The sequence below is a fragment of the Mesoplodon bidens genome, assembly GCF_964165515.1.
Source record: "Mesoplodon bidens genome assembly, chromosome: 3".
Taxonomy (NCBI): domain Eukaryota; kingdom Metazoa; phylum Chordata; class Mammalia; order Artiodactyla; family Ziphiidae; genus Mesoplodon; species Mesoplodon bidens.
The window spans coordinates 49,615,555-49,627,962 of record NC_138178.1 but is presented as its reverse complement, the minus strand read 5'-3'; the positions used below and the strand labels follow the sequence as shown (position 1 = coordinate 49,627,962).

The following is a 12,408-nucleotide window of genomic DNA, read 5'->3' as shown; positions in this document are numbered from 1 at the left end:
CCCTCCCCCAGCCGCCCCTCAGGGGTGCTGGTCCCAGAGGTCCAGCCTTTACTTTTGCTCCCCCTTCCCTCCCTCCCACTCCCTCAGGACCTGTGGCTGGAGAGGGCCTCGGTGGGCAGAGGATCAGGCCCAGCATCTCAGCAGGCTCCTGGGGACCCAAGTGGGCAGGGGAAACCTGTCCACACTCCCTTTTGATCCTCTGCCCTCCCAATGGTCCCCCAATTTCCCCCTTCAGGCATGGGATCCCTTCCCCTCCCCCAGCCGCCCCTCAGGGGCACCAGTCCCGTCCCACCTCCACTTCTCCTCCCCCCTCACTCCCCCCCATGCCCCATGTCCTACCTGGTCACTGTGGATTCCTCCTGACCCCTTAGGTGTCCGTGGTCCCCCACTGGTGCCTGGCAGGTGCCCTAGTTGTGCAGAAATGCGAATTCTGCATCCTCCTAGTCCGCCATCTTGACTCCACCATCCTCTGCATTTTGGAGAGCCCTCAGAGCTTATTTGGGAGGCTCTTTTCTATTTCTGCCACTCTTTTGGGACTCTCATCCAGTTTCATGGGTTTACATATAAGCTGATGAATACCATATAAGTGTCTCCAGTCTAGACCTCTCTCCTGAACCCAGATTCCTGTCACATTCATCTCCTCAACATCTCTACTCAGATATCTAATAGGCATCTCCAATTTAACATGTTCAAAATCAACCCCCTGATCTTCCCCTAAGAAACCACTCTTTCACAGTGTTCCTCTCTTGGTTGATGGTAACTCTGTCCTTCTAATTTATCATCAGAACAAAAGCCCTGGAGTCATTCTTGACTCCTCCATTGCTCTCATAAACAAATTCAATCTGTCAGCAAACTCTCAAACTGAACCTTCAAAACATTTCCAGAATCTGACCACTTTCACCATTTCTACTGCTGCAACCCTGAGCCACTACTGCTACCGCTGAGGTTAGTACCATAGCCTCCTAACGAGCCTCCCTGCTCCCACCCCTACCTCCCAACCAGTCTGTCCTCAATGCAGCATTAAAGTGTTAATCAGATCATGTCAGCCCGCTGCTCAAAACCTTCCAGGGGACTATAATATCTCTCAAAGACAAAGTCCATGTAATGGGGCACAAGAGCCTTCACAATATATCCTCCTCCCCTGTATTTTTTTGTGGGGGGGGGGTTCGCGGGCCTCTCACTGTTGTGGCCTCTCCCGTTGCAGAGCACAGGCTCCGGACGTGCAGGCTCAGTGGCCATGGCTCACGGGCCCAGCTGCTCCGCAGCATGTGGGATCTTCCCGAACTGGGGCATGAACCCGTGTCCCCTGCATCAGCAGGCGGACTCTCAACCACTGAGCCACCAGGGAAGCCCTCCTCCCCTGTATTCTTAACTCTTTTCCCCCTCCTTTACTCTGCTCCGTTTACACCAGCTTCCTTGCTCTTCCTCAAACGTGGCAGGTGTGGTCGTGCTTCAGTGCTGTGCAAGTCTTTGCTCTAGGCCTAGAATGCTCTTCCCACATTTATCCTCACGGATCATTCCTTCATCTCCTTCAAATGTTTACTCAAATGTCACCTTTTCATTAAGGGCCTCCCTGACCACACTATTTAAGATTTTCCTCCCCACTCCACTCTCCTGAGGTCTCATTCACTTCCTTCAATTTCTCTCCAGCACTCGTCTCCTTCTAATATACATATACATTACTTATCCGTTTATAGTTGTTTTCCTATTGGCATGTGAACAACATGAGCATGAGGATTCCTGTTTTGTTGACTGCACTATCCCCAGTGTCAAAAACAATACCTGGTAAATAGTTAGAGCTTACTTAATATTTGTGGAATGAATGAATGAGTTATTTCATCGCTCATCATACACTCAAGTGTCACAGAGATGGGAACCATATCTTTGTAATGACCGACCGACTAAAGGGAAGAAGTAAGAATAGGTATTCAGTTCAATTGAAGGACTTAAGGCAGGCAATGGATTTAATTATTCTTTCCATTTTTTAATTGAAATACTTTTTCTCCTCAAATAAATTATATCTTCTGTTGCCAAACAGGGTTAACTGTCTTTTCTTCCTTTCTTAAATTTTCGCTCAGTCAAGAAAAGAGCAAAGATTACAATAGGCAGAGTGTGCAACAAAATATATAGTTATTAAAAAACACTTATCAGGACTTCCCTGGTGGTCCAGTGGTAAAGAATCCACCTTGCAATGCAGGGGATGCGGGTTCAATCCCTGGTCCGGGTACTAGGATCCCACATGCCGTGAGGCAGCTAGGCCGGCGTGCCACAACTACTGAGCTCGCGCGCCTCAACTAGAGAGCCTGCATGCAGCAAACTACAGAGCCCACACACTCTGGAACCCACACGCCACAACTACAGAGCCCATGCGCCCTGGAGCCTTTGTGCCACAACTAGAGAAGAGAAAACCCGCATGCCACAACTAGAAAAAAGCCCGCACACTGCAACAAAGAGCCTGCACACCACAATGAATGATCCTGTGTGCCACAACTAAGACCCAACACAGTCAAAATTTAAAAAAATAATCACTTACCAACAGGCCACAAATCAAAAGTAAAGAGGAAATTCAAACCTTGAGAATATAAACATAGTTGCTCAATTCATTAATGAGATTTTTCCTTTCCAGAGAAAGGGTATAGAAACAGATATGACTCAGAGGGAAGGAAAAATCAACAGATGTGTTGGTTTAATTGTACGGTTTCTAAAATACACTCACCAAATGAGGGAGAAATTTGACCCTACTGATAAGAAGACCTTAGGTTTTTTATTAAATAAAGAGCACTTCCTATTCACCTTTGAATGTATTTCTAGAGGAAAGTTCAATGCTTGGAGAATTCCAGCAACTTGTTCCCCCAAAATGACAAGTTCACATTTTAATCTTTTTAACGTATTTATATAAAAACTTATTTATTTCACATGAAAATTTAAAGAGGAAGTTGACTATGAAGCCAAAAACCCACATTCTTTTCTCAGAACACGTGCACTCGGAAACTTTTCTGCCCCCTTGCAGCCCTCTCAGAGGAGGACCAAGGACAGTCACAAAGGCTAACAGGTGGAGAGGTCCACAACCACCACTGCTAGGGACAGACCTTACAGGGATCATCTGTGGAGCATCCGGCTATTCATTAGTCATCCCCATGATGGGGCTGAGAGCAAAGTGAAGAGGACTCAGTGTGACAGTGCAGGTAAGTTGGTGGTGGCAATGCCCATTACCAAAGGAGTTCAACCTTACAAAAAGCAATCACTAACTTATTAAATTCACTGTATCAGACACAGTGATATCTATGTCAGAGTACATGGGTTGCAGGGAAAGTTGGTTGTGAGAGAACACTTGATTAACTGAATCAAGATCAGAAAAGAAGAAACACACTAATGACATCACGACATATTAATGGGAACATCATTCAAATTACACAAATCACACAAAAACTGGTATATAGATCACTTTTGCAGAGCAGATTGTATGCAGAAGACCAGCTCTACCATATACAAGATACGCTTATCTGTTTATGAGGTATCCTTTTCCCATCACAGAAGAATATAACTAACAGCTAATTGCCTTCTGATTACCTGACAATTATCTCTGGAGCTTTAGAAAGGAAGCTGTTTCGCCAGGTAACATTTGTTAGGCAGGCGGATGGAAGTGTGGGGCAGAGAACAGATGCATGCACACGCACACACACACACACACACACACACACACTGTCTCCCCACAAGGAAATGTATAAGCCACAGAACTATGAACAGTGACCATTCCATTCACATACTTAAATAAGAGTTTTGACTCAAGAGGCATAAAGATAGAATAACCAGACCTAGTTTATTCTTGTTATCTAACATAATTAGTAATACTATAGCACCCACCCACCCCCAAGTAAAATGTGTTCCAGTTTTGACAATAAATTATACGGTGACCTTACCTAATGGCAACTACCATCTTTCTCATGGAATGTTAAGCTTTGGTTGTGAAGCTTGCAAAATTAGTGCTGTAATTTTCCCATAAGGATATGGATGGTCATATTGGTTAAATCACCCTGCCTCTTCCCTTACAGAAAAGTCATGAATCTGGCAATGTTAACAAAATGAGGAGGGCTTTCAATAATGAAAGAATCAGCTGTGTTCCTCTATATTCTTTTGCATCTGCCATTTATACAGCTTGCCATGATCATTCCGGAACAATGAGGAGTCTCTTGCTGGCCACCAGGGATTTAAAATGTCACCAATAGTTATGAGAAAACGTCTCAGAGTTTTATCTTATCTCTGGCTTACTAGACAAAAAGTAGAGTCAGGGATTTGAATCAGAAGCTATTTATCTTTAAGTTAATAGTACAAAATACAAGGTCTTTTTTCCCTCAAAGTCCCCTCCCTACTACCAAGCCTAGAATTATTAGGAATGGCATCTCCAAAGAGTGAAAAAGCCAATACCAAGAATTCAACTGAAATCCAGGGTTCTCCTGCCACACTTCCCCCTCCCTTATTCACCCAAAGAGCTGGTTCTTATTCCCAACTCGGTGGGAAAGTCAGTGGAGGAGCTATTGGAAGTGAGGTGAGTGAACAGTCAGTGTTCAGCCAGGGCAGCAATTTGCAAGGCAACAGATCTACTCACCACACTCCAAGAGCAGCCCCCTGACCCAGGGAGATGCCATGGATTCCAGAGCCCTGGTCTCCCACCCCACACTGTCCCAGCATGTCCTGGGCACATTTGTACATGTTCCTGCCCCTCAGGTAGCAATCCTCACACGGTGTATCTCAGAGTTCAGTCCCATAGATGGCCTTATAACGTAAATACTCTTCTAAGCACTGAAGAGCATTATCATCCACCTTTGGGTCAAACTTGTTCGCCAAGAGGTGATGATTCTGAAGAATCCAGTGCAGGTCCCCAGCCCCATAAATGCAGATAGCCCGCTGGTGGATTCCAGAGCAAGGTGCATAAGGTGCCCCCATACTGATGTCTCCCTCATGGAGCTGCCATTTGACCAGCCTGGCAATGGCGGTCATGTCTGAGATGTGAAACTTGGGGTGGTAGGGGACAGAGCCAGGCATCCACGGTGCACGCTGAAGGGTGGCCCAGAGGTGTTCATCGGGGCTATAGGTGTCTTTTGCCCATTCAATCAGTCGTTGGGATTTGGGGTTCTCTAAGACATGTTGGACAAAGGCTCGAGAAGCCACAAAATAGGCATTCCCTGTGAACACAGGTAAGTTATCAGGGGGAGGGTCCTTCATCTTGCTGGTTAGGTGCAATGTGTCTGTCACCTCATAGTGGTATTTCCAGCGAGACTTTTTGTACTCAGTAGGTATCTCGGACTCCATACTGTTCTTCCCATTCAACATCTTGAGGGCCAGGACCATCTCAGCATTGGTCTTTATAGGAAAATCTGTCCCACATGTATTCAGTAAGTATTTCCATGGCACCGAGCTCTGGAGCAAGTCTTCCATACAGTTCAGGTCAGCCTGCACCCTGGACCAGGAAGCGTAAACCACCCGGACCAACTTACTGGCCATGAAGACATTTGGGAAGCAGGAAATAATGGCCTTGACTGCCTCTTTGAAAGTTTCTGGGGACTTCTCATCCACATGGACGCAGTATATGTTCTGAGGGGCATACACAGCTCGCAGCAGCCGTTCAAAGTTTTCAATCTTCTCATGGACCACCACAGAGTATGCGATGGGGAAGTTTAACTCTTCTTTGCTCAGTGGGAACTGTATGAACTTCCTTTGGGACTTAAACTGCTCACAATCTCTGGTCATGTTGAGGTAATCGGTGTCTGTGAAAGGCTCCCGCTTCTTCTTGACCTCCAGATTGTCCAGGAGAGCCTCGACCACTGCTTCCTGGTCCCCTCGGGTGACCCCAGAACAGTTGATGGATCTCTTTGCTGGCAGCTTCAGGGACTTGTACAAGATGTCCTTACAGCGCTGGCTTCGAAAGTCCCTGGACTCCAGATCCAGGGAATCGATGTCACATTTTAACCTGAGAGAAAGTCTCAGAGCAACAACGGCCAGCAGCATATAGCAGCCCAGGGCCCACAGGTGATGCACCCCGCAGAGTTTCTTCTTCCACCCAATCATCTTCATGAAATGGGAGATCGGTAGAGTTTGGGTACAGGGAAGGAGGAGGAGGATGAAATCCTTGGACAGAACAAAATGCTTTCAGTTACAAACTAACCTGGAACATGCTCAAGGAACATCAAGTTCAACTCCAAAGTGATGGCAAAAATAGGTTTCTTCTCTAGACAAATATCCTCAGTCAAGTCCTGCCTAGGAACTTCATACACCCAGCTCACTGATGGAGGTCTATAGCCTGACACTACAAACCAGCTGATCGTGCTGGGATTGGAATCAGGATCTGGGTCCACCTCCACCTCAGGAGAGAGAAAGGGAAGCAGGGCTGAGTACCTGTTGCTGTAGAGGTGTGATTAATAAGAGGAACTCCCCACGCTTCATTTTTCCTTCTTCCCCCCAAACCTTACCACCCTGTTTCCAACATAGCTCTTAACTGGGGGATAGAATTTCTGATCGGTCTAAAGAGAAAATCCATGAAATTCAAACTCTTAGCTTCAGTTCTAAAAATGTCCTTTTAAAAGATAAAGTACACTTCTTGTTCTTATTTGACAGTTCATATTTTAGGATGCTTTCACCACATATAATTCATTGGTTAGATGTGGCATCTAGCCACGCTTTAAAGAAAATGTTCTTAAACAAGTACAAAAAATTGGATGTAATTCCAAAAGTACATTGTAATCATTCATACAGATAACTCTCAGTCTATCCAAATTTAAAATATATCCACACAGAGACACACAAAGCTATGCATATGCAATATTTAATGAGAACTTTCTTTGAGCCAGAAATTTCTTTACATTTTCCCATTGAATCTTCACAACATGCCTAAAACAGAGTAATATTAGGCCTCTTTTTTTTTTTTTTTTTTTTTTTTTTTTTTTTTTTGCGGTACGCGGGCCTCTCACTGTTGTGGCCTCTCCCACCGCGGAGCACAGGCTCCGGACGCACAGGCTCAGCAGCCATGGCTCACGGGCCCAGCCACTCCGCGGCACGTGGGATCTTCCCAGACCGGGGCACGAACCCGTGTCCCCTGCATCGGCAGGCGGACTCTCAACCACTGCGCCACCAGGGAAGCCCTAGGCCTCTTTTATAGAGAGGAAAACGGAAGCTAAATAACTTGCTAAATGTCATATACATTATAAGAGGCAAATCTGGGACTCTTCCATACTCCCTGTTCCCCCCCAATTTTTTTTTTTCGTGGCGTGTGTCTGTAAGCCTAATACTTGCTCCTCCAAACCACAGCTACCTTTTAAATACAATACAGGGTACTTAGAAACTACTATGTAAAAAACAGATAAACAACAAAGTCTACTATATAGCACAGGGAACTATATTCAATATCCTGTGATAAACCATAATGGAAAAGAATATGAAAAAGTATGTACATCTGAATCACTAAGGGTACTTAGTACCAACAAAGAAAACCAGATAGTATGGGGGGGGGGGGAAATCCCTAAAAGGAGAAAAAGAGGAAAAAATGTGACATATCCTGCCAGCAATAATTCTTTTCCCTTATCGCAATCTTGTTCAAAGCATAAGACTGTATCCTCTTTAGTAATAACTTATGGGAATCTAAGAGGAAAAAAAAATGAAAAGTAAAGAAAACTCTCACCTTTAATAGCTTCTTTCCTATTTAGGGAAGATCTTTTTCCCAAGGGAAGAGCTGTTGGGTTCCATGGAAGCAAATGTGAACACCATGTCCCTTCTTCTTTCAGCCTCTCCAAAATATATTTTCTAACATTCATAGGATGTCCAAGAAACTGCGTCAGGCTCCTTAATCTCTGCAAAGTAAAGAGCAGCAGGTGGCTCCGTCACTCACCTTCTGGCTTCCTGCTCTCAGATAAGAGAGCCACTCAGATATATCATTCAGGAGCACAGTCTCAAGGACAAGTCATTCAGGGAGGTGAGCAAGCAGGAAAAACATACTGGCAATGCGTGAGAAGGCAAGCAGCTATTTGATCCAGAATAGCCCAGTTTGTACTCATGCTCTCCTGCCACAAAACCATTCATAAAGACTTGTCAATACTCATACAAGAACTTGAAAGCTTTTTTCCCCCTTAACAAGGAACCGTGGAAACCACACAGGTATGCCCCTATATTCTTTTGGCCTGGAGTTCAAATATCACTCCTCTTATGTTCCCTGAATACTCCCTGAATTTCACTGAAGAGTGAAGCAATAAAAATGACCTTCAAGGATTATTTCTTTTGTTCTTTTACTTTAAAGGAAAAGTCAGTGAAAAACAGACTTTGCTCTTCCATGGCAACTGCTCAAAAAAAATTCATTTGCCTGTCTTTCCATGACTGTTAATAATTTGTAGGTTGGAGAAATATCCTCGGGGCTCCAGATTGTAGATCTCCGTCACTAATGTCTGTGAGTCTAGGGTTCCTGGCAGTCTGAACAAGGCTAACACTAAGGGTGGTTGGACTTAAGTGAGAGCCCCATGGGTGGTTTTGGCAATACAGTGTGAAAAGTTACTTCTTCAAAACTGCTAACATTGTTTGCCACTGTTTGCCTCTCCCCATCACCCCCAAAGCACCCCTCCAAATATGCAGCATTCCTGGCCAAATATTTGAAATCACAAATTTAATAATTTCACATAAAGAACTTAACCAGGTATCAAGTTAAGTAGATAACGGAAAGCAGGGGGAGGGGTAGATGATGCTAAATTATGAAGGAAGTAACAATTGCTGGAAGTAGCTACCACCCCTAGGCTGGAGGAAGGAGGAAAATATTGGGGGATTATTGAGAATTTGGTAAGGGGATGCCAACAAGCGGAAACTCAGACCTCTGGTTGGTGCTGGGGTCTCTGAGCTCAGAGGAGGGCCTCCTAGGCTGAGATCCAGACCTCTCCTGAGGAGCCTGGTGTCTCTGTGCTCCGTTACTGTAAACTAGATTCGGTGCAGCTACATAAAGGAACCACAACTGAGAAGGAAAAGGGTGTTGACATAGTGACGCTCACAGAAGCAGGAAATACCTACGAAGCCAACAGGAAGTCCCGCCTCCAGTCTGTCTTCCTCCAACGCCCCCTATTGGTAGAGCCTAATAAGGGGCAGTTGGCAAAGCACAAACGTGATTTGCAGACTTCCCTCATCCAGCATCACAAAGCTGAGTCCAGGAGGGCGGGCTTCATCTGAAGACAACAGCTTAATAACGAAGATGAGTTAGTGTTGCCTTCCTCCTGCAAGAATTGTTTATGCAGCCCCCAATAAAGCACCGGGAATTTAGGTCTTTTCTTTTTTTGGACCTCCTCTGCCTGTTTCTGACTGTAGATGAAGACAGACCAATGGCACGGAGCCATATGGAGTCATGTGCGCCTGCTCTTTTATTGGCCCCGCTCTGTCTTCTGTCAGCTTTGGTCACTCCGAGGCAAAAACGATTAAAGGATAAACGCTTGCTCCAGTATTGGAATCTAGCAAAATCTTTCCAATTTGTTTATATCTTACTTCTCTTTGATGGCCACCTCAAAGTCCCACCTTCTTTCCCATAAAAAAAAAATCAAAGAATCTCTCAATAGAGAGAAAATATTTTAAATATTTGATTTTTAAGGTAACCAAAACAGGTATCCACTTTTATTTGCTAAATATATGCTAATGTAACATTAACAAATTGTGGATATATTTTGTTAGGATAATCTACGTATGAGTAACACCAAGTGGCTAGTAGTTATGGGCACACCTGGGCTTTGGCAGGAGAGAGCTAGGTCTGAATCCTGGCCCTGCTACTTTCTAGCTGTGTGACCATGGGCAAATTCTGTAATCCCTCTGTGCTTCAGTGATTTCCTTGGTATAACTGGGGCTAATACTAATAGCTATTTTATAGGATTGCTGTGAAGATTAAACAAGATAACACATATGGGAGACTTGACTTAAAACCTGGCATATGCAGGCCCTGGGTGAAGGTTACTGTTAAGTAGTCTCCAGTACCAGCCCACAGAGGCCATTTTGCTCACAGAATAGCTCAAGGAGGGTACAAATAGTGTTCTTTAACTCTGGATCAAGGAAAAGTATTGATGCTGGTGATGTGGGTAGATCAGGGAAGAGACCTGGAATTGTCCCCTTCTCTGTGCTCTGGAAAGAGGCTCAGTTTAAGTGGTCAGTGTTAGCAGTGCAGAGGGGAGAGGTGAGCTGCAGCTGACCCCAGGGAAGTGCAAGAGAGGAAACAGAATAGCTGGAGAGAGGCACAGGAAGATCAGGAGCCAGGCAACCTGCAGAGATCACAAAGCAGCAGATTCCACACCTTAACTCAATGCTGGCCTTAAAGAGAAGGTGGGGACCAGGCAAGTTTCAAGGTCTAGGAGCCCAGACCTAAGGAATGAATCCCTTCATGAGGGTTTCTTTTAGCCCTGCTGAGGCCCAACAGAGCCAGGTGAGCCTGGGGCAAATGTGTCCAAGGGTCCAGGATTACATGAAGATACTTACAAGTCCCAAGCACTGAAAATGATGAGGGCACTCAGCTCCCTCAAGTACTGAGAATAAAAGCAACATTAAACCCGATAATAAGTGTAAGCCTAACACAGTCCAGAGTTCCCACAACGACTACTGCTATGGTGTCGTTTCTGAAATAGCAGACTTTTCCCGCTCGGACCCCTCCATCCTTTTCTCCTAATCATGAGTCTAGTCTGATTATTGGGCAGATAGTTTTGCCTCCTTCTGCTATTTTGAACTGTAAATCCCTGTATGTCTGTGAAATGGTCTAAGCGTTCCAATAATGGGGAGACTAAGCCAGGCTCATCAGGGTGGATCTGAAAGAATCCAGTGGAGTTTGATGTTAACTTTGATGGAGGTACAGGGGACCCTGCAGTCCCAACAAAAGGGTCAGAGGAAGGCCCAGGCAGCAGGGATCTGACCTTTTTTTTTTTTTTTTTTTGCGGTACGCAGGCTGGGCGCGCAGGCTCAGCGGCCATGGCTCACGGGCCCAGCCGCTCCGCGGCATGTGGGATCCTCCCGGACCGGGGCACGAACCCACATCCCCTGCATTGGCAGGCAGACTCCCAACCACTGCGCCACCAGGGAAACCCAGGATCTGGCCATTTTAAGCTGAGTTTACAAACTGGCAAATGCACCCTTTTACTTATTTCAACATGGTGGTGTTTATCTCTAGTATGTGTCAGTTTTGTCCTCTCATTAGACTACAAGCTCCTAGAAATCATATTCGTTCTCTCTCAGCACCCAGCACAGTAGGTGTTGGCAGAATTCTAAGGCTGCACAGAAGAGAAAGGTTGCATGTGGTCACGGAGAGCAAGGAAAGCCCCACTGACTGGCTAAAGAGAAGAGGCCATGACTCAGAGAGGCAGGAAATAGAAAGACATAAGCAAGCCAAGTTAATGTGTTACCAGATGGGTGGAGCTGGAGTCTGAAAGAGACAAAATGTACTGAAGAAGATGGGGTGTGGGTACTTTGAGCCCTAACCTTATTCAATGTTCTGTATCAGTAGGCTCTTGGAGAAGATGGGCTATGATCTCTAGCCACAGAGAAGTGGTTCAAAGACTCAGTATGACCATCTTTGTCTCCAATCAGGGATGTAGGACACAGCTCAGGGTCAGCCGAGATTTGCTGGCTGGCTGGGGGCACTCTCCAGTCCCACCCAGACCTCCACTCCCTCTACGCACCCAAAGCTCTCCCTCCCCCTGGACACACTCCACCTAGAGTGAAGGAAAAAAGAGATTCAAGAAAGAAAAGAAAAGAAAAAAGAAAACAGCCCACAGAACTCAGTAAGTACTTATTCGCTGAATGCAGAGGAAACTTCTGAGAGCAGAGAAGATACCAATCTCCTTGGGTGAAATAATCCAACTTGTTCCTCCCTGCTCCTCATGTTTCCAAGGTGAATCATTTGCTAAATTATAAAGGAGGCCACCTTTCCTTACTCCCCATGCCCCACCTTTGGGTGATGCTCTGATTTCTACCAAGGCCAAAGTTCATGCTTCTCAGCACTGCAGACCGAGGGGCAGCCACGGCTAGGCTGTTTCTATGCCACCCCCACCCCATGAACTCATCAAAACTCACTCATCTCTGGGCTTCCCTGGTGGCGCAGTGGTTGAGGGTCCGCCTGCCGATGCAGGGGACACAGGTTTGTGCCCCAGTCCGGGAAGATCCCACGTGCCGCGGAGTGGCTGGGCCCGTGAGCCATGGCCGCTGAGCCTGCGCGTCCGGAGCCTGTGCTCCGCAACGGGAGAGGCCGCAGCGGTGAGAGGCCCGCGTACCGCAAAAAAAAAAAAAAAAAAAAAAAGAACCTCCCTTATCCTCATTCTGGTGTCCTGATCCCAAGGGCAGAGGCCATGTCTAACTCAGCTCTGCCTCCTTAGAGTAGCTATAGCATGAGAACTTCCACGTGACAGACGCACCAGGAAT

At 45.9% G+C, this 12,408-nt stretch overlaps 1 protein-coding gene across 2 annotated transcripts; it reads right to left on the bottom strand.

Moving 5' to 3' along the window:
- Positions 1–3,801: 3,801 nt before the first annotated feature.
- GCNT3 (glucosaminyl (N-acetyl) transferase 3, mucin type) lies at positions 3,802–8,133 on the bottom strand. 2 transcript variants are annotated; one of them, XM_081228464.1, is made up of 2 exons: positions 7,673–8,133; positions 3,802–6,126 (listed from the first exon to the last, which is right to left on the bottom strand). In XM_081228464.1, exon 2 carries the CDS (start codon positions 6,070–6,072, stop codon positions 4,750–4,752), a length of 1,323 nt encoding a protein of 440 aa, XP_081084590.1. In that variant the 5' UTR covers positions 6,073–6,126; positions 7,673–8,133; the 3' UTR covers positions 3,802–4,749. The 2 variants fall into 2 exon arrangements, 1 of the variants encoding a protein (XP_081084590.1); XR_014015367.1 differs by lacking the exon at positions 3,802–6,126 and adding an exon at positions 6,314–6,359.
- Positions 8,134–12,408: the final 4,275 nt, after the last annotated feature.